Source organism: Harmonia axyridis, chromosome 2, assembly GCF_914767665.1.
Source record: "Harmonia axyridis chromosome 2, icHarAxyr1.1, whole genome shotgun sequence".
In the NCBI taxonomy this organism is placed as follows: Eukaryota; Metazoa; Arthropoda; class Insecta; order Coleoptera; family Coccinellidae; genus Harmonia; species Harmonia axyridis.
The window spans coordinates 61,228,117-61,250,634 of record NC_059502.1 but is presented as its reverse complement, the minus strand read 5'-3'; the positions used below and the strand labels follow the sequence as shown (position 1 = coordinate 61,250,634).

The 22,518-nt window shown below is 35.9% G+C and overlaps 1 protein-coding gene across 4 annotated transcripts in view; it reads left to right on the top strand.

Moving 5' to 3' along the window:
• LOC123673557 (titin) overlaps positions 1-22,518 on the top strand; it is a 207,111-nt gene that overhangs the window by 125,839 nt on the left and 58,754 nt on the right. For all 4 annotated transcript variants that reach the window (XM_045608126.1, XM_045608125.1, XM_045608124.1 and 1 more), the window contains 8 exons: positions 182-1,780; positions 1,852-4,610; positions 6,411-8,298; positions 9,857-10,088; positions 10,143-10,501; positions 11,095-11,431; positions 11,525-12,899; positions 15,338-15,467. In XM_045608126.1, the coding sequence (XP_045464082.1) occupies positions 182-1,780; positions 1,852-4,610; positions 6,411-8,298; positions 9,857-10,088; positions 10,143-10,501; positions 11,095-11,431; positions 11,525-12,899; positions 15,338-15,467 (8,679 nt within the window). The remainder of the gene's footprint in view (positions 1-181; positions 1,781-1,851; positions 4,611-6,410; positions 8,299-9,856; positions 10,089-10,142; positions 10,502-11,094; positions 11,432-11,524; positions 12,900-15,337; positions 15,468-22,518) is intronic.

Sequence of the window (22,518 nt, the reverse complement as noted above, 5' to 3'; positions counted from 1 at the left end):
ACCTTCATAGCAAAAAACGCTTTCGATCTCAAACAATAATAGGAATCGTCCCTATGTTCATCCTTCTTGTTACTTATTATATTATTGACTGATTCTGACATATAGTAACAATTTGAAAATTAATTCTATTCACTTTTTTGTTTTGTAATCCACCTCCAATTCATTGAAATATTTCTTTCAGCGAGAGCCTCTATCATCAGAGATACTCAACATGAAGGAGCACTGGATAAAATCCACTACTTAGAAGACGAATCTAAATACAAACGTGTATCGAGAGATGAAGCAGTTCTCTTGGAAAAGCCTCAGTTTGGTAGGGGACTGAAGAATATCGAAAATCTAGGTGAAGGATCCAGCGCTCACTTAGAGGCCACTCTAACACCCGTGAATGATCCTACCATGAAAGTAGAATGGTTCTGCAACGGAAGACCTATTCTGACTGGACACAGATTCAAAACAACTTACGATTTCGGTTACGTAGCATTGGATATTCTCTATGCGTATGCTGAAGACTCCGGAACTTACATGTGCAAAGCAAGGAATGCTGTCGGTGAAGCTGTGACAACAGCAGCTATATCCGTAAAAGCCAAGAGTGGCTTAGAATTAGGAACACTCGATGAGCAAAGACTCAAGAAAATCAGAGACCTTGAAAGCTACGAAAGACCTAAAAAGGAAGAAGTAGAGCAAGCTCCTCAGAAACCAGTCTTTTTGACACCACTTATGAGTTTGGAAAATTTGAAAGAGGGAGAACATGCTCATTTAGAATGCCGAGTTGAGCCAATAAACGATGCAAATTTGAAGATCGATTGGTTCGTGAATGGTGTGAAACTTAGAGCTGGTCACAGATTCAGAACAACACACGATTTCGGTTACGTTGCATTAGACGTACTATATACCTATCCAGAGGACAGTGGTACCTATATGTGTAAGGCTACCAACTTGGTTGGTGAAGCTGTGAATACATGCACTATCAGAGTAGGTGGAAGAAAAGGAATCATTTTAGATACACACCACCCGGAAGGTCTCGAAAAAATAAGAGAATTGGAAGCACAAGGACATCCAACACGTTTGGAGGTAGATGAACCTATACCAACACCACCTAGATTTACAGCTGAGCTGCGAGGAACCACAGAGATATATGAGGGTCAAACAGCCCATTTCGAGGCTCAAATTGAACCAATAAACGACTCGAATCTAAAAATAGAGTTCTATCACAATGGAAAACCATTGCAGTCAGCTTCCAGATTCCATACCACATTCGATTTCGGTTATATTGCATTAGATATTGGACATGCTGTACCAGAAGATGCTGGAGAATATACAGTTAAAGCCTTCAATCAACTTGGAGAATGCAAATCTTCTACAAATCTTAGAGTTATATCCAGAGATAATATTATTCTGGAATCGCAAAGACCTGAAGGTTTAGACAAAATTCGTCAGCTTGAGGAACACCAACCATACAAACGCCCTGACTATGAAGAACCAGCAACTCGCCAAAGACCTGTATTCACCCAACCATTACAGAACATCGATTATATACATGAAGCTGAAACAGCTCATTTCGAATGCAGACTCATTCCGGTTGGAGATCCTACTCTCAAAGTTGAATGGTTCAGAAATGAAAAACCAATCGAAGACAGCTCCCGTATTACTAAAGTACATGATTTTGGTTTCGTATCTCTCGATATAACCCACGTACGTGATGAAGATCAAGGAGTTTACATGTGCAAAGCTTCAAATCCCTTGGGAGAAGCCGTAACCACTGCATCAATGAAAATCAAAAGTAAGTCAAACTCTTATTTTCATCTCATTTCCATATAATATATCATCATAACACTTGACTTTTCTTTACAGCCAAAGCCAGCATTCAACTCGAGAGTCAGCATCCTGAAGCTCAAAGACGCATCCAACAGCTGGAGCAACCTTTGGCTCCCAGAGAGGAAGAACCTGATCGTGAATTCGAGAAACCTTTCTTCACCCAGCTCCTTAACGGACCAACAGAACTTTGGGAAGGGCAACATGCCCATTTCGAAGCTCGTGTTGTGCCCGTTGGAGATCCTAACCTAAGATTTGAATGGTACGTTAATGGAGTTGAACTGAAGTTAGGATCCAGATTCAAAGTCACCCATGATTTCGGTTTTGTGACCTTGGATATTATGTCCACTGTACCCAATGACTCTGGAGTATACATGTGCAAAGCAATCAACAAGGCTGGAGAAGCAGTTTCGTCCATTTCGATGAAGGTCAAATCTAGGTCAAACATAATGGGTGAACCTCTTCAACCTGATGCTTGGCAGAAGATTCAGCAGAAAGAAGCTGACATGAATAAAGTACCTGAAATGTTTGTCGACACTACACCTCAACAACCACCAGTTTTCACTACTCATTTGAAGAGCTACGACAAATTGGTCGAAGGTCAACATGTTTATTTGGAAGCTCAGGTAGAACCACGATCCGATCCACATTTGAAAGTAGAATGGTTCAAAAATGGAGTGTCACTCAATACCGGTACCAGATTGAGAAGTACATTTGATTTTGGTTTAGTGACACTTGCCATCAATGGTCTCAGATCAGATGATTCAGCTATTTATACTTGCAAAGCTACCAATTTGATGGGTGAGGCAATTTCAACGTGCACACTCAAAATTGAAGATAAACATTGGCTTCTTGGACAAACATTACATCCAGAGGCCATACCAAAACTTGAGGATTTAGAGAGGACACCTGAAGGTCGACCAGAAGCTCCAGAACCTACATACGAGCTTCCAATGTTCATCACTCATTTGAATAACGTGGAATGTACGGAGGGTGATTCAGTTCACTTCGAATGTAATGTGGAGCCTTCTAAAGATCCAACATTGAAAATTGAATGGTTTGTAAATGGAAAACCATTACCTAGTGGTTCTAGGTACAAATCTACTTACGATTTTGGCTATGTCGCTTTAGACATAACTCACTCATACGAAGAAGATTCTGGAATATACACATGTAAAGCCACTAACAGCAAAGGCTCATGCACTACTTCTGGTTCGTTACGTTGTACTGGAAAATCTAATCTCTTCTTCGATACACAACATCCACAAGGAAAGATGGGACTGGAAGCTGTGGAGCAAGTAGAACAAGCATACATGGATAAATACAAACGGTCAGAATCTGTGGGTGAAAGTGCATATCCTAAACCCATATGGACCGTTCCACTGAACCCTGAGTTCCATTTAGGAGAAGGCCAACCTCTGCATCTGGAGGGAACTGTTGAGCCTAAAGAAGATCCCAATATGAAAATCGAATGGTTCTTCAACGGAAAATCGTTAGAACACGGTTCCAGATTCAAACTCACCAGTGACTTCGGATTCGTCACCTTAGATTTAACAGATGTCTATGAACGTGACCAAGGAATATACACTTGCAAAGCTACCAACAAAGCAGGAGAAGCCTTCACTTCCACAACAATTTACTGCACCTCTAAAGCGAATCTCATTGAGCGCACCCAACATCCTAAAGGACAAGAAGGACTTGAGAAAATACAGAATCTCGAAGATTCTCTCAATAGGCCTGAGATTCCGATGGCTGAGTCAGATGAAGGACACGCTCCAGTATTCACTTCAGAATTCACTGACTTGACGAATCTGACAGAAGGAGAAATCGCTCACTTCGAAGCTGGTTTGACTCCAATCGGCGATCAGAGCATGAAAGTAGAATGGTTCTACAATGGTAAGACCATCGAGGCTTCACATAGATTCCGAACTGTTCACGCGTTCGGCATGGTTGTTCTGGAAGTACTAGGAACAAAGATTGAGGACTCTGGAACTTTCACCTGCAAAGCTACAAATAAATGGGGAACTGCCACACAAGATGTTACTCTCAGATGTTCTGAGAAGATTCATGGGGAAGCTCCTAAATTCACAACACAAATCAAAGATATTGTTGGTCTTAAAGATGGCCAATCGGCACATTTCGAATGTACCTTGACGCCGGTCAATGATCCTAATTTGAAAGTTGAGTGGTTCCATAATGGACAACCAATTCTACAATCTTCAAGGATAAAATCTGTATCCGACTTTGGTTTCGTAGTACTAGATATTTCTTATATTCAAAATCACGATTCTGGAGAGTATGTCTGTCGCGCAAGCAACAAATATGGAGAAGATTTCACACGAGCAACTATTTCTGCCCATGGTAAGGGCGGTGTATTCTCTGAGAGTCTACAACCCGAATCTTTGGCTAGAATTAGGGAGTTGGAGAGTCTTCAAGGACAACAAGCCCAACCGTTACCAACTCCCGTTGCGGAACCTCCCAAATTCATCACTCAGATCCAAGATATCACAAAGTTAGTTGAAGGCCAAAGCGCCCACTTCGAGGCCCGTTTAACACCAGTCACCGATCCTGATTTGGTGGTGGAATGGTATTACAATGGTAAAAAATTGCCACATGGTCACAGATATCGCACCTTCCACGATTTCGGTATCGTAATCTTGGACATATTGTATTGTTATGAAGAGAATTCAGGAGTTTATGAATGTAGAGCTCGTAACAAGTACGGAGAGGATTCTACTAAGGCTACGATGAAATGCGTATCGAAGACGAATTTGATCTTGGACTCGCAACTACCGCGGGTAAGCAGAAATATTTTTTTATTTTCAACAGTAGATAAAAAAAATAAGATAATTTTAGAAAAAATTTTGGTATAAATATCAATTAAGACAAAAAATATATAGATAAACAGCTGATACCAAGCTTTAGCAAAAGAAATATTGGTGTTTTCAAATTCAACTGCGTATTAGACGTTTTTGGAGAACGAAGCTTATTTGAAATCCGAAAATTCGGAATGTGATATTGTTCGTTATTCCCTATTAATCTAAAATATTTTTCCGGCATCCGAAGAATATCATGTTCTGAATTTTTAGATTTCAAATAGGCAGCGTTCTCTAGAATCGTCTTATAGGTAATGAACTAGTTTTCATTTTTTTGTTAAGAATTAATTCTAAAAATTTAAGTAAAATGAAACAAAAATGTGGAAGAATCATTGAAATATCTCTAGAAATGAAAAAGTTATGGGACTTTGAAGTTGCGTTTGGAAGAATAATTTCATAGTACGTGTGAGTGTCGTGACTTCACACACTAGACGACTGGTATACGCAGAGTGCTTACGAATTCATTGGTGTGCAATCACTTGTGCCGTTTGTGTCGTGTTTTGTTCGTTACACGATGGCTGAAATAACTTACTATATACATACATATAAATTACTTTTTTCTCTTTTTACTTTTACTCCTCACATAAATATGTTTTGCCATTGATAGACTTCAACAACCAGTACTCAACTACAAACTGTTTATGAAACGTTTTTTAAATGAATCATCGTTATAAGTTGAATAATGATGAAGCAAACTCAAAGGTAGATACTTACTTGAAAAGTTTAACTCTTTTTATTTCTGCACTGACATAAGATGGATTTGAAGAAAAAAACTCCATTACTGCGAATACATCTATTTTAGGCAAATTGTCACTTTGTCCTTTCACGAAGCCTTCTTCCATTATGGTGACATAAAAACAAAACTCGAGTTAAAACTACACTGTACAACTACAAACGGCGCGAGAGCCTTGGCGCGGCTAAGTATTTAAATATAATTTATGGTGTAGCGATCACAGGCAAGAGCCGTGACGTCACAGACCAAAGACGTTTCGCGCTAAAATACGTAAATTTAAATAATATATTTCTCAGTCATTTATTGATGGATTTTCAAAATTTTTTCACTGATTTATCAGTTCTGCTCTATATTTTAATTCTATCGTGTCAAATATAGTATTATCAATATCACTAAACTAGTCCATTGAACCTGAAACTCCCTGTATATACAAACAAGAACAAAATCAAATAAATATGAAACAGTTTCTTCAATTTTTTGATTAATTTTTTATTGTTTGTGTAGAATTGTTTTTCTCTAATTCTGTGGTTATTCCGTTCATTCTTCCACATCTTGTAGAACAAAATCGTGCGAGAATATATCAGAAACGCACAGTTTTCATAGTTATATTTCATTATTATATGTTGGTACTCCGAACTTTCCGCCACGGCTTTATCTGTCAATTCATCAATTTGCCTTAAAGGAATCAGTTCTGCCAACCAACATTTTCAATGCAAAAATCACTAAATGATATTTATGGAAATATTTCATTAATTTCAATAAAAATGCAATGAATTAGAAAAAATAATGTATAATACTCGTACAGAAGGCTCATTCTACCACTCGTTCATTCCAAAACTCGCCACTTCGCGGCTCGTTTTTGAATTTTGAACTCGTGGAAGAATATCAATGCCTTCTGCACTTGTATTATAAATAACTATTATTAATTTCCAACTGGCCCTTGGGAAGCTGTCTTGATCTGATTACAGTTTTTTTCTTCAATTTTTCAGGGCATGGAGGGAGGTCTAGAGAAAATACAAACTTTAGAAGATTCAATGATACGACAACGCGAAGAGAAAACAGTAGAGGAGAAAGGAAAGGCTCCAGTATTCACTGTGCCATTATCCAACATAGACAATCTCAGAGAAGGAGAAAGCGCTCATTTCGAAGCCAGGTTGATACCAACAGACGATCCAAAACTCAAAGTCGAGTGGTTCTGGAACGGTAAATCGCTCAGAACTGGTTCCAGATTCAGAACCTTCTGTGACTTCGGCTTCGTGATTCTTGAAATATCCCCAGTATATCCAGAGGATTCTGGCGAGTACTCCTGCAGAGCTTTCAACGAATATGGAGAAGCTGTAACAACCGCTTCCATGAAAATACAAGGCAAGCGTAACATCATACTCGAATCCCAACTGCCTAAAGGTATGGAAGGTACCATTGACAGAATTGCCGAACTGGAAGGTCTGGGAGCTATACCTTCACAACCATCACCAGAAGATGATACGGGAAAACCACCAGAGTTCATAACAAATCCATCTGATTTGACTTTGATCGAGAACTCCTTGGCTCATTTCGAATGCAGGTTGACACCCATCAACGACCCAAGCATGAGAGTCGAATGGTTCCACAACGGCAAAGCTCTATGGTCTGGATCACGCATCAAGACCATCAACGATTTCGGTTTTGTAATACTTGAAGTTGCCGGCGTTTATCAGAGGGACTCAGGATTTTACACTTGCAAGGCTACCAACAAGCATGGAGAAGCGACAGTCTCGTGCAAGCTGCAAGTGAAAGGAAGACAAGGTATCATATTAGAACCACAATTACCGTCTAGCTTCAGATCTGGAACAGAGAGTATCCAAAGACTGGAAGAAACTCTCTACAAACGGGACGAAATAATGCCGGAGGAAGAGAAACCAAATCCGCCAAAGTTCATTGTTGAAATCAAGGATAACGTTGACGTCCCTGAAGGCGGACCTGTACATTTCGATTGCAGGGTAGAACCTACAAACGATTCGTCCATGCGTATCGAATGGTACCATAATGGAAGACCTTTCGCTACTGGGTCGAGAGTCCATCAAATCAACGATTTTGGGTTTATCTCACTAGACATCGACTACACGTACGCAAGAGATGCTGGTGAATACATCTGCAAAGCCACCAATAAATGGGGTTCTGCCATCACTAAAGCTACAGTCACATCCAAGTCTAAGAGGAATATCGATTTTGAATCTCAGCTTCCTTCTGGAATTAGTGCAGAAAAACTCAAAGAGCTTGAACGTGGTCCTGTCCCAACAACACCACAAGAAGAAAAGGTTTTCACGAAACCCAAATTCATAACTCAAATCCAATCATCGACTGTTGAGGAATCGGAAACAGTCCACTTCGAATGTCGTGTTGAACCCAAGGACGATCCCAGGTTGAGGGTCGAATGGTACAGAAATGGTAAACCTTTGCCATCAGGTAGTCGGTACAAGAACATCTACGACTTAGGTTTTGTATCATTGGATATTTCCTATTTCTATTCTGATGATGCCGGTGAATACGTATGTAGGGCTGTTAACGATCACGGTGAAGACTTCACCAGAGCCAGTGTTTCGTGTAAAAAATTACCAAACATTATTCTGCAAAATCAAGTTCCGAAGGGAATGAAGAAGTCTGAGACTCTCATGCAAATGGAGGCTGCCATCAAAAAGTATACCTCCGAGATCCATCTGACTGAAGAAGATTTATACGATGTCGATAAAAAACAACCGCCAAGATTCGTCACACAGATTCAAGACCAAACAGAACTGGTAGAGATGAACACCACCAAGTTCGAATGTCAATTGGCTCCTGTTGGTGATCCGAATATGAAAGTGGAATGGTTCTTCAACGGAAAACCACTTTCTCATAGTAAGTACAATTTTCAACAAAAAAAACTTATCATCATACTCAACAAAAGAAAAAGTTTTGTACGAAAGATCAAGATATATTTGAGAAATTATTAAAAACTCGAATCTCTGCAAATCATTATCATCCGCAAGCATTGGAAAATATCTAACTTATGAATATCAGTTCACAATGAGGGTACCATAAGACTTTTAACTCAGCTGTTTGTAGGAATTACGTAAGGTTAGGTTAGAAATGATAAAAATGATAAAAAGTATCAGTGGTAAAATTACATTTATGTCAGGTTGTATTATACAAATTCTTTTTCATTCATTTACCAGTTCAATAACATTTTGGACAAATTTGATAAAGTTTGCAACAAATTTTGCATTGACCTCTTACTTCTTCATTTCTGTTGCACCATCATTGGAAGAATTTTGCTCATTATATGCTACATTGAACAGAATTTAATCTCAAAATTGAATTTATTTTTTTCTTCCTTTGAGTTTTTGCAGACGAACTATTCATTCTGCTACCCCACATAAAAAGTAACTTCTACATACATTGCCTAATTTTAGTCCAAATTTCATATTTAGTTATGAATTCATAATGGTATTCCAATACCAACCTGTTGAACTTTTTTTAATTTATTTGCTAATCTACAAGGATAAGCCAGTAGATATTATCTTTAACATTTCAGAATAGTTTTTAATAAAGTATTTCTCATTAAGAAATCAAAGTACCAGGCACTGAATGATTCTGACAATTAAATTTTTGAATTGTCGAATATTTTTTGCGTCACAGAACTAGCAACCACAGAAATTTACTTTTGTTGTAATTTTCGAAATTGTGTTAATCTTATTTTATTCTCTCAAATTTATCCTTGATCGGTAAAGATCAAGTTACAGGAATGAAATTTTTATTTATCCAATTTTGAGTATCGCCACAACAAATCACACTTTTACCCTTGATGATATATAAGAACTATTATTGATTTCTGTATCTGAACTTTCCCTCAATAATTTTATTATGCAAGATTGTTTCAAATTAGCAAAATTTTATTAAATTAATAGTGGATTATTACTTATCACCTGATTCTTTTGGAAACACAACCGCTTGTGAACATCTGTACTTTGAAACATGTAATTAAAAACAAAGAATACAAAGTAAGGAATTTATTTCACCAAGTTTACTTTCACAAATTCAATAACTACACACACTCAGATTAAGGTAGAAAAATTTCATCACGAAGTTTGGTAGGGAAGTCTCACTTTATATTCAATTCAGACCTGCAAATATACTATTATTTGTTTAACTCACATATAAATACATACAACAAAATTGTAAGAAATGTTCGATACTATCTTATATTCATCTTTTTATTCCTATTCAAAATTTCAAATTTCTGGGATTCACTTACTAAAAGTTTTTGTCGAAAAGTAGAGTTCTAATTTTTTGAGCCCTAAATTAATTAGATTCTGTAATTCATATACCTACAAAATTCATTAGTTCAAGCAAAGAGAAGTGTTGAACAACTATTTTTTGTGAATTTCCTATATTGATAGTAATTTTTTTCTTCCAGAAAATAGATTCACTCCCATCTATGATTTCGGTTATGTCGCCATGAATTTCGGTTGGGTATACCCCGAAGACAGTGGCGAATATTTGTGTCGTGCCACTAATCTGTACGGTCAAGACGAAACCAGAGCCATCATAAAAACAACCGGAAAACCAGGAATCATATACGAATCTCAACTGCCTAAGGGTATGAAGAGTATCGAGAAAATAAGAGAACTAGAGGCAGCATGGCAAGTGTAAGTATCCGACAAACATTCAGCATTACATATTTCTAAGTGACCTGTTTTCAGTGTACCTGAAGGACCAGAAGAAGAATCCAAACCTAGACAAGCTCCAGTGTTTGTCAGCCAGCCTGAACCTGTCATCGTGCAAGAAGGAGAATGGGCTAGGTTCTGTTGTCGTGTCACAGGCCATCCACGTCCAAGAGTTATGTGGTTAGTAAACGGACATACAATCGTCAATGGCGCACGCTATAAGTTGACCTACGACGGAATGTACCACATGGATATACCAAAAACTAGGCAGTATGACACTGGAAAAGTCGAAGTGATTGCTCGCAGCGCAGCTGGTGAAGCAATTGCTGAAACAGAATTGAAAATAGTACCAAGACATGATGACTACAGAAACGTATTGAAAAATTCTCCAAGACGTAAGTATTCGAACAAGGCAGTTCATTACCAGATGAAAGTCAGTAGAATTTGTTTATTCTTTATACATGAAAGATCATTGACTATATCGTAAAACTCATGTATTTAGCTGACTTTCATCTGCGAACATAGCATACAAGTAAACAATAATGATCTGCATACATGAGTTGAACACAATGCATACTGGTTTCTTAATTGCACTCTAAGCACCATGATCCACATATCTATGCCTTATATATGCACTGCTTTATTGACAAATATTCATATACCTGGAATACTTTAACTCAACCACATTTAATATACTATCCTCAAACACATATTCCCCCTCCTCCTTCCAATGCTGCTTGGGATTTCAACGATATTGATATTCCACCATAATCAAGGATGCGCACAGGTATGCTGTCAACAAATCTTTAAAATCATTGTGCATGTATGTGTTGAGTTTCTCTTAATGTATGTCCTTCTGTAAATGTCGTTCATGCTATTCATTTCTTATTATTATTACTGTTATGTGAGTCCTATACTTGTGAGTTATTTTATATATACAAATCTGGTTTGTTTAACAATTCATTTCAATAATGAAATCATATTTTAGCATGGTATGATCTCGAACTATCTCAATACCAGAAAGAAAGGCATAACACAGAACTCGAAAAAATCTTCGATGAAAGAAATACAACTCTCAGAGAGAGTGGTATGCAAGGAATACATATTCAGCCTAAAGAAGTGAAAGAACAAGAAACGGAATGGCAACAATCCATTAAGAATAAGAAGAGTTCAGAATACTATAGTAAATTACAGGAATTAGAGAATGAGCAAATTACTAAGGAAATAAAATTGAGAGAATCAAACCACCAGTTTGCTATTCCTGGAGAGAAGGTTGTTGCAAATTCTGTTGCGAAAGGAATGGCACAAAAATATCAAGAGAATTTGTAAGTATCAAATTATGTAATTTTTTGTTTATCCAATATAGTTATAAAATCAATGAATTTGATACATTTTACCTCTTTCATTTCATTTTGCAGAGAAAAACCAGAAACTAGCCCGCACAAAGTACAACTGAGAAAAGTGAACAGAGATAACAAATACCAAACGAATGAGGTGGAGATAGACTCAAGAACAGGAGCTTATCCTCCAGACCCAACTGAGTCCTCAGTACATGGAAGAGAGGTTCACGTGACCAAACAAAAACAAACACAAAAAGAAATACAAGGTGATTTGGAGATTACTCGCAACATCACAGCTACTGAGACCACTGACGTAGAACATAAAGCTAGAACTCAAGAGAAACTGGTTCAAGGTCAAGTATTGCCGAGCAATCCACCTTTCTTCACTAAGAAGATCAAACCATGCAGAGCGTTCGAGAACGACTCGGCCAAATTCGAAGTAGAGTTTGATGGAGATCCGTTGCCAAAGATAACCTGGTACAGGGAAGATTTCCCGATAACAAGCTCACCGGATCTTAAAGTCTACACATTCAGCACAAAATCGATTCTGCAAATCAGACAAGTCTTCTTAGAGGACTCTGGCGTTTTCAGCGTTGTTGCCGAAAATCGTGGAGGCACAGCGAAATGCAGTGCTAATCTGGTCGTTCAAGAACGCAGAAGAGCTGGTAGAACAGGACCGATTCCACCCAGTTTTGTCACAACGATTCAAAGTACAACGGCACCTATCGGCCAGTTGGTCAGATTCGATGCTAGGATAAATGGGACCAAACCAATAGACGTTTACTGGTTGAAGGATGGTAAAAAAATCGTACCTGATATCAGGTACAAGACTCTGGAAGAAGACGAGGTACATACTCTTTTGATACTTGAAGTAACATCTGAAGATTCCGGTAAATACGAATGTGTGGCCATCAATAATTCAGGTGAAGCTCGATGCGAAGCGGAATGTTTGGTACAAACACCGTCATCTCCAACTAAAACAGCTAAACCTACAACTCCTAGTATGGAGAAACAACCAACGCTTTTGGAGCCGTTGAAAGATCAGACCATCAAAGAGGGACAAGCTGCGGCTTTCAGATGTAAAATCACAGCAAAACCTACTCCTACTATCAAATGGCAAAAAGGAGATAAAGTTATCAAGCCCTCCAAATATTTCCAAATGGTTAAGGAAGGAGATTATTGCATTCTGAAAATAAGTGAAGCCTTCCCTGAAGATGAAGGACTTTACAAATGTGTGGCCACCAATCCGGCTGGAACTGTCACCACCCAGGCAAACCTTAAAGTCGTTCCACCAGAGACACAAGAAGTTCCACCTTCTTTGACTCCAATGAAAGATATAACCGTCCAAGAGGGAAGTCCTGCTCAGTTCAAGACGAAGGTGTCAGGGAAACCTAAACCTACTATTCAATGGCTACGAGATGGTTTCCTTATACCTGAATCACCAGACTTCCAGGTACGTTCAATTAAGAAATTCAATTGGTCAATGCCTTTTATTCCCCATATCCCGAAATTTAAATTTTGAATAATAAAATATGTGAGATTGAAAACATAAGAAATATAAATTCCATATTGTAGTCTTACCTACTAAAGGGTGTTTTTTTAGAGCTATAGTACTTTAAATTTCAATAAAACAACGATGAATTATTCGATTGACATGAATTCAATTTATCCGCAAGATAATCTTGTGGCATTACATTTTAAATATGATTTCTGGCATATGACCACCACGGCTGGCTCGGATGTAGTCCAATCTGGACGTCTAATTTTCGATGACTTTTTCCAACATTTGTGGCCGTTTATCGGCAATAACACGGCGAATGTTGTCTTCCAAATGGTCAAGGGTTTGTGGCTTATCCGCAAAAATCAATGACTTTACATAGCCCAGCAGAAAGTAGTCTAGCGATGTTAAATCACAAGATCTTGGAGGCCAATTCACAGGTCCAAAACGTGAAATGAGGCGGTCACCAAACGTGTCTTTCAATGAATCGATTGTGGCACGAGCTGTGTGACATGTTGCGCCGTCTTGTTGGAACCACAGCTCCTGGGCATCATGGTTGTTCAATTCAGGAATGAAAAAGTTAGTAATCATGGATCTATAACGATCATCATTGACTGTAACGTTCTGGACATCATCGTTTTTGAAGAAGTACGGACCAATGATTCCACCAGCCCATAAAGAGCACCAAACAGTCAGTTCTTCTGGATGTAACGGTGTTTCGACATACACTTGAGGATAAGGTTCACTCCTTATGCGCCAGTTTTGTTTGTTGACGTAGCCATTCAACAAGAAGTGCGCTTCATCGCCAATGGACGTAGTGTGCGATACGTATTCCGAACAGAACTATTATTTTCGAAATGAAACTGCACGCGTTGTTCAGGCGTGGGTCTATTCATGATGAATTGCCAAACCAAACTGAGAATAAATCACTTAACAGCTGTTGAATCGGTCGCTATCTTGAACAGTAATGCCAACTTAAAGTTATATACCTCGAAAAAAAACACCCTATATTTACGTTTCTGAAATGTTCAATATTTGAATATTACCGTCACTTATTTATTTTTGCTTGTACATTCTATCAGAATAGTGACGAACATTGTTAATTCAAAACCGCTCAAAACGATTGTCGAAATTGTTTTTGTCGCTGAGTTGGCAATAGTGTTTTCTATACTCACGAGTCACGCGGAGTTTGAATATCATTCGTCATTTATTTTGGTTATAGTTCTCCATTCATGCCTGCAGTTTTATATTATATTCTATATTCAAAATTGTACCTAGATTATCATTCGTCATATTTATGAGGAAAAACTACTCTTATGAATTAATCTTCACATTAATTCAAAATTCAAATGAGATATCCAAAGGAAATTTAGGGATTAGTCTTCACAATTTCTATCAAGAACCTCAATTAATTTTACCAAGCAACTTATTTTCCTGTCCTAATTTACAATAATTTGAACTATACACGATATTAAATATCTTCATTCTTCAATAGATAATTCAATGCCCTTTATAAGAGCAAATTTGTTTTCGCAAAACTCTATAGGATTTTTCACTGAAATAAGTCTCTCAGTCCGGGTCTGTGCCAGTCTTTATACACTATAAGTGGATATTGGTCATAATCCTAGTTGAAATGTTCATCAACATCTATAGTTCAGGAGTTGAACCAGTTAAGAGTTCTTGAAAAAATCCATAAAACACCTCATAATCGACTATATAGCTACTAAGGCCATTTCTCAACACCAATTCAGACTATACAATTTGTCATGAACTGAAAGCGTCTACAGTCATTTAAAAAATACCCTATATATTTTGTGTTCCACTGACCAATTTCCGGTAATAATTTTTTTTAATTTTGGAATCGTTCAAAGAAAAAATCAATAACACTCCTGAATATATGATCAAATAAAACGTTTGAATGCGAATGATCCAAAAATCGAATCGTTTGATTTTGGAAACTAGCAATTGATACTCTTTAGTCTATATTGATATTTATTAATTCTTTTAAAGATATTTTGCGATAAAGGAAGATTTTTATGAACAGATATAACATGAAATTTGGTAACAGTACCTATATTCCAAATTATTCGTTTTTTTTCTGAAAAATAATTATTTATCAATTTGAAATTATTTCTCCGCCGGTTTTCTGTAGTCTTCTGTAAAATCTGAAATTCCAATTATAAAAATTGAATATTTCATACAAAAATACTACTAATAGGCATGTAAATGGAAGACAAAGAAGACTTGAAAAGGGCCTATTATAATGAGGGACTCATAGAAGGTTTAGTTTTCAATCAACAAGATCTCAATACGTTTTGTCTTCAATTTTGAAAAGCTTCAGAAATGAAATATCCTCCTGAACATAATATTTTCATATTTTTCTTTTGTTCCAGATGATCCATGAAGGAAATAACGTAGTCCTTCTTATATCGACAACCTACGAAGAAGACACTGGAACATTCACCTGCAGAGCAACCTCTTCAGCTGGTCAAGTTGAACAATCGGCGAAATTAAGTGTTAAAAGTAAGAAATGAAATCCTACAGTTAATTAAGAAAAAATTTTATCTCCTTGTATTCTCATAATTTCCATAACAAAGCTTTAAATATGTAGCGTTAACAATCTGACGAAATCTCAGAAAAGTTCGTTCAGTTATTGACTTAAGGTCGTTTGCAAATGCGATTACCAAGTGATGTTTTCTTTCGTCAAGAATAGAGCTTTGGCTTAATGCGCTAAGATATATATTTTCTTTATTTATTATTATTATTATTTTTTGTTGAGTATTAATATGTTTGTATCGTCCTAATGCACATGAAGTGAATAAATTGCTCTATGAAGTAACTGGAGTTTAAACTACAACCAAACAAGATTTTATGTCAATTAATACAATGAAAAATCTGAAGAAGATAATGAACGCAAAGTATATTATGTGACAAAAATATTTTTGATCATTTCCTTCAGATATTATGTTACTTACTTTTTCAATTCAAGAAAATTATATTGATATGAATGGAACTGAAGTATTAAATCATATGGAGATCAATCAGATACTACACCTTGAAAAGGTATCGGAATCGTGGATTTTAGATTCTGAATGATATTCTGAACTCTGTGTCGTTAATAAAATACAATAGGAAGGTACAAGTTCAGTATTCTACATCAACTAAGTATTTTTTCGAACCAAAAACAAACTTGAGATTTTCCATTATCCAATAGAAAATTTCTCACAGATCATATTTTTACATTCTCTTGTAGCTGTCATTAAATATGCCTGAATGGTATAATTATATTTATTAACTTTGAAAACAATTATTTTTACCATTTCTTTTGGAATTCAGAATATGGTCCTGATGAATGTAGTCCATCTCACTCAATATTCTTCTCCGACTGAAGAATATTTCAACATTTTCCATCGAATATGAAACATTTTCCAGGGGAATATAATACTAATCGAATGTTGGGAGTAAAAAAGTAAATGGAAACTGAGGTTTTTGTGATTGTCTTTATTAAAAAAAATCATTTTCCATAAAAAATTATCTATTTGATGGAATACAGAAATGAGTTAGTTGAAATATAAAAAAGGCTCATCAAATTATGCATTATAATACAAATATCTCTACTATCAACCATTCAATGTATAATATTACGAATGAAATAAACAAATCGACACTATCTTCATAAAGAAGAAAGAAAATTTATATATTGAATGTGCGCGAAAAGATTTTTATCTATTATCGATTGAAAATTTCAATGCCGATAGAGTTCACTCAAGATGCTGAGAATTATTTATTTTATTCACTATCATAAAATAATCTCATGAGTTTTTGGCATCGAAAAAAAAAATTTAATTCATTCAATATTCTCTGAATCAGTTCATATTTTTTATTAATCTGATTCGTAATATTCATTTAATCGAGCCCAATCCTTTCGAAAGTGTTACAGCTGGTTCTAGCAAACTAAAAATATCTTCATCTCTGCACATATAATCGATTCTCTTTGGAATATTAACTGAAACAATGGTAATAAAACTTCGAAACGGAGACAATTTGGAATTCAATCACGAATACGTGAGCGATTAATCGTCTTATTCTGAAAACAGCTTGATGGCCGAACGAAACTATTTTAATCTTCAGGTCAATATGAAAAGTGACTAGGCGCATTATAATAAACTTACATGTTAGAGCCGTGTGCAGTTCTAGAGTTATTTTCAACTTAGTATATTACATTACACATCTTAAATGGAAATCCAACGGCATCTGCATCCACAGGTGTGACTTGATCTTTATTTTATATATCCACATTACAAAATCATAGTTGATATAGCATTGGAAATAAAATAGCATTAAAAAAATAAAAAACAAAATCAGAAATATTTTATTTCAAATCAGTGATACATCGGATTTATAGCATAGTAAAATCTCAATTCGAGACAAAGAAAATCACTTGGAATTAAATTAACTATGTTGAATACAGGAGATAAAATATTTTTCGCGCACATCCATGTTTTAGGTCTAATTTGCAAACTCCTTTACGTATATTTTATAGATAAAAATTTCTGTAGGTATATCGAATAATTCCAGAGTCTTTAGCGTACACAAATTTCTACATTTCAGTCTTTCTCTATGTTCTAAAGTACACAAAACACGAAATTCCACTAAAAACACTGCACTTAACACAACACGGCAACTTTTTCACAGAAGACGAGACAGCAACCTCACCTGCTGAGGTGCTGGGCACTTACTATATCTTTTCCTTCTATTGTACAACTTAAATCTACTCTGAAAATTCCCGGGTGGGGGAATTCGATTGCCTATATAGACGCGCCGCGAAATCTCTCCCAGATAGACATCTCCCGGTGACTCATTTTAACTTTATCTGAAAAGACCCCATGTAAGCAATTCCGAAAATAGAGTATTTATTTCATTGAATTGACCAACGCTGAGTCAGATTATCTATACAAACTACAGGCTCATCCTCTAGGCCGTCTATTTCAACGTGAATATGCATAAACGAGATTCGAAAGAGATAGTGCTTTATTTTTGGCATCTGGTTAATAATATCTATTCTTGGAACGGGCATTATTCATTGCTTACCTGAGTATTCGTGGATTCCCGCCAAATGTATAATTATTCATTACTGATGCGAATTTTTAATAAACAGTTTAGTCACTATTTGAGTTAGTACTCCATAGTGAAACATACTGAACAGATATGAAAGGTCGTTGCCGCTCATCTAACAGAGTCATAAAACTGAAAATGTTATGATGGTTCTTTTCTCAAAATTTGACACGGGTCATAAAACTTCAATTTTGTACTGGCTCTGGTGGTTTTATTCCTTCATTCTCAAAAAATGGTTCATCAGATACCTCAACAAAGTTTTTCTCAATTTATTAAGTTATTTAACGAGAACATCGAAGAATTCCGATGAAGATGTATCTCATCCAGAGTCTTTTGGAAGACTAGAAACGAAAAGTATTCCAAAAAAAATTCAAAGTATTCAAATGCAAATTGCAAAAATAGTTATCAAAGTCCTTGAAAAACTTCAAAATAATTCATCATATATACTAGTGGAATAAATTAAAGGATCAAAATAAAATTCGAAATTTTCAGCGGTTTTTCAAATGGCTGTATTTTCGAAAACAATGCTCGTATCCCAATTTGAAAAAAATCTGTTTGAAGCTTATAGTTTGGAGATCTCATGATGAAAAAATTTTTCAAGCAACTTGAACCGCACAATGCTAATGAATACATTGTCTAAAATTTCTGCGAAATTTTTTCAGTTTTTATTTTTGGCCTACAGAATTGAAATTTTTTTTCAAACTTAACCACTATATGGATGAGATAACTCGTTCATTCAGCTTCAATATCCTTTTTTCAAAACTTCGAAACGAACACTTCTCTCTGAAATATCGAACTTTGAATTGAAAAGGACCTTTTTGTCTTTAACCATCAATATCTCACCAATCAATAATTGCACAAAAAATTTAGGGGAAGTTTTGAAATCTTGAATGAATTCTCTATAAGAAGAAGCTATGGTATTTCGGAAAAAAATTTTCTTCGTTCTCTACATTAATTTGAAAAGTTGATGAAAAAGGGGCTTTTGGAGGCTTTTTGGATAATCAAGCGCTGAATTGAAAATATCGGAAAAACCATCAATGTTGAGTATGCGTTTTATAGTTCAATATCACCACATCAGCATCACGCATCTTGTTCTGAAGGATCAATGCGCTACAGCCAATTGTATAGCAATCAATTTGGTACAAACTTCAAGAAGAAATGGCTCTTATGTTTTCCGAGAAATACTCTCAACGACGGTTAAATGCTGATTCCAAAGTGATCAAAATTTTTCTCAGACATCTCCACAGAATCACCCTTGAAAATAATGAATAAAAACAAATTTCAACCACATGTTAATATTTGAAAATTTTCTCCTTGATTCGTTCGTTATTGTATTATCTCGCAGGTTATTTCCTCATCGACGATTGAGACGGTCCTGAATTAGATTTTTCCTAGATTTTTCGACTGTGCCAACATAAAGGTGTTCTATATTACATATGTTGTGTTGCAAATGATCGCACTGACCCCGTTGGCAAGTGGATGACCTGAACTGCAAAAGATCGGCTCCAGCATTTTCATTCAAGATCAGAATTTCAGCAGCTGTTCTCCAAAGTAATCAACAATTCATCTCAGATATTCCATAACTGATTAATATCGAATAATTTTAGATTACTATCACTCATCAATTCGAGTGATACGGAAAATAATTTTGATAATATTTCGAAAGTGTTACCCCTTAATAGAAAATTCATTACATACAGGGTGATTCACCGCGATGGCCTGTTAGATGTTTATGGTAAACTAATAATAATTTTGTGCTGGAAATTTGCATGTTGGCGTTTGAGACAATGCTCTTTCTCCTTGAAATATTTTCTGATCTCTACAAATTCCGGTTATAGCGGAAACAATTTACTACTTCCTTATGTCAAATGGCACAACCAGTATATTATTACAACATTAGATAGCTTTTTTGATGACAATTTTAGCAATATGTCATAACTTTCAAATTGCAACCTATATTTTTTATTCATTCTGTCATAATTATTATTAGTTTTCCATAAACGTCTAATAGGCCATCGCGTTGAATCACCCTGTATATGGAATCACGTTTTTCAATCAGGAACAATTCAATGAGCATTAGTTTCTGTCACTATTAATCTTGTTAATGTGATCGGACAATTTTTGGGTAATATTTTATTCTCTATTTGAGGTATGTGTCGGGAAATGACTGCCTCGGTAGTGCAGTGGACTGAGAGGTCGACTGTGGTGCCGAAGGTACCAGGTTCGAATCCTGGCTAGGTCATGATGATGTACAGTGCATCCCATTTTGGGTGAGACAGCCAGGTTTCTCGCTTGTTATTTAAGATAGAGCCTTGCGGTTTTCACGTTCCTGTCCTACTTTTTCGTGAAACTCAAGTTGGTCTAATCAGATTCTGCATAACTGTTTCCGTTCAAAAGATACAGGGTGATTTTGGAAATTGATACTTTTCGGACACCTCTTTTATCTCCGAAATTATTAGAAATAATGCTGAGCTGAAAACTACGTCTGAATCAGAATTCTGCGTAGAATCCAGTGGCGAACTCAATTTTTTTTTTTCGGGGTATGGTTTTGAAGATTCAACACAAACCTATATTTTTTTAAATGGAACACCCTATATATCATTACTTCGTTGAATTCGTTATTTTTTTCCCTTCAAAATGATATATGATACTATGTAGGTAGGATGTTCAGAAATGTTAAAAAAACACTAAAACGTCAAATAATGATGATTTTTTGTAAATGGGCCATGAATTTTCTGTTTCAATAAGAGGATTATTACTTTCGATTTCTAAAAGTAGTAGGTCATTGATGACACAAACATCCTTGTTGTTATTATGGCTACTATGCATTTGGGAGCATTGTTTTATCAAGTAGGCATTGGAGGGAAAAAACCAATCTGATCTAGCTGTCATCGCTATAAATTATTGTTATCATTATTGATTCTTCTTTTCTATGGGAAATCCATTGCCCATTAACAAAAAATCATCATTATTTGATGTTTTAGTGTTTTTTTAACATTTCTGAACATCCTACCTACATAGTGTCATATATCATTTTGAAGGGAAAAAAATAACTAATTCAACGAAGTAATGATACACATGGTGTTCCATTAAAAAAAACATAAGTTTGTGTTGAATCTTCAAAACCATACCCCGAAAAAAAATATTGAGTACGCCACTGGATTCTACGCAGAATTCTGATTCAGACGTAGTTTTTACCTCAGCATTATTTCTCATAACTTCGGAGATAAAGAAGGGGTCCGAAAAGTATCGATTTCCAAAATCACCCTGTATCTTTTGAACGGAAACAGTTATGCCCAATCTGATTAGACCAACTTGAGTTTCACGAAAAAGTAGGACAGGAACGTGAAAATCGCAAGGCTCTATCTTAAATAACAAGCGAGAAACCTGGCTGTCTCACCCAAAATGGGATGCACTGTACATGTCTGGGGATGGTAGGTTAGAGGCTAATGACCGCAGCAGTCGATGCCTTCAACAGCAACAAAAAATGTGTCGGGAAGGACTTTCAACTACCAAAGTTGGTACCCTAGCGGAATGCGAGATTTTTCACCAGTATCCTTGAGGTACAAACAACAATTTTTTGTTACAAATAGTTACCTACTAACGAATGCAAAAAAGAAATTCTTCATTTTCGAAAAAGTGGGTGCTAACTCTGAATTTTGGGAGTGATATTTTGTCATTAGGGGTTAGGTTACAAACAAAAACTTTTGTATTACAAACAGTTACTAACGATGGACTTTCAAGCTAACTTTTTTTTCGAGAAAAATCGAAAAAAAGCGTGAAGTTGGAACCCTAGCGGAATGCTGTATTTTTTACTAGTATCCTTGAGGTAGAAACGAAAATTTCTGTATTATTATTATTAGTTACTATTGAGTTACTAAATAATGCAAAAAAAATTCTTCATTTTCGAAATAGTGATGTTAACTTCGCATTTAAGGAGTGATATTTTTTCATTAGAGGTTAGGTAACAAACAGAAATTTTTCTGTTACAAACAGTTACTTACGATGAACTTTCAAACTGAATTTTTTTTTCGAGAAAAACCAAAAAAAAAGCGTTAAGTTGCGACCCCAGCAGAATGCGATATTTTTCTATCAATATCCTCGGGTGCAAACGAAAATTTTTGTGTTACAAATAGTTACTAACGAATGCAAATAAAATTTTTTCATTTTCGAAAAAATTGGTGCTAACTTCATGGGCACGAAGAAGCTAACAAAAAACATGGTGTGCCCCATTATTGATATTATATCGATGTCTTCGATGCAAATCAATCATAACATGGGCCACTGCTCAAATGTAAATCCGCTATCGAATTTACACCACAAATCATTTTCATTGAATGAAAAATAATGTTTATACTAAAAAAAATAAGGAATAAAATAAACAATTGTTCATAACTTATCACCTCATAGTTTCCAGTTGTTGAAGATGATGCTTCAAAAGTAATAAGAGAGATGAAAG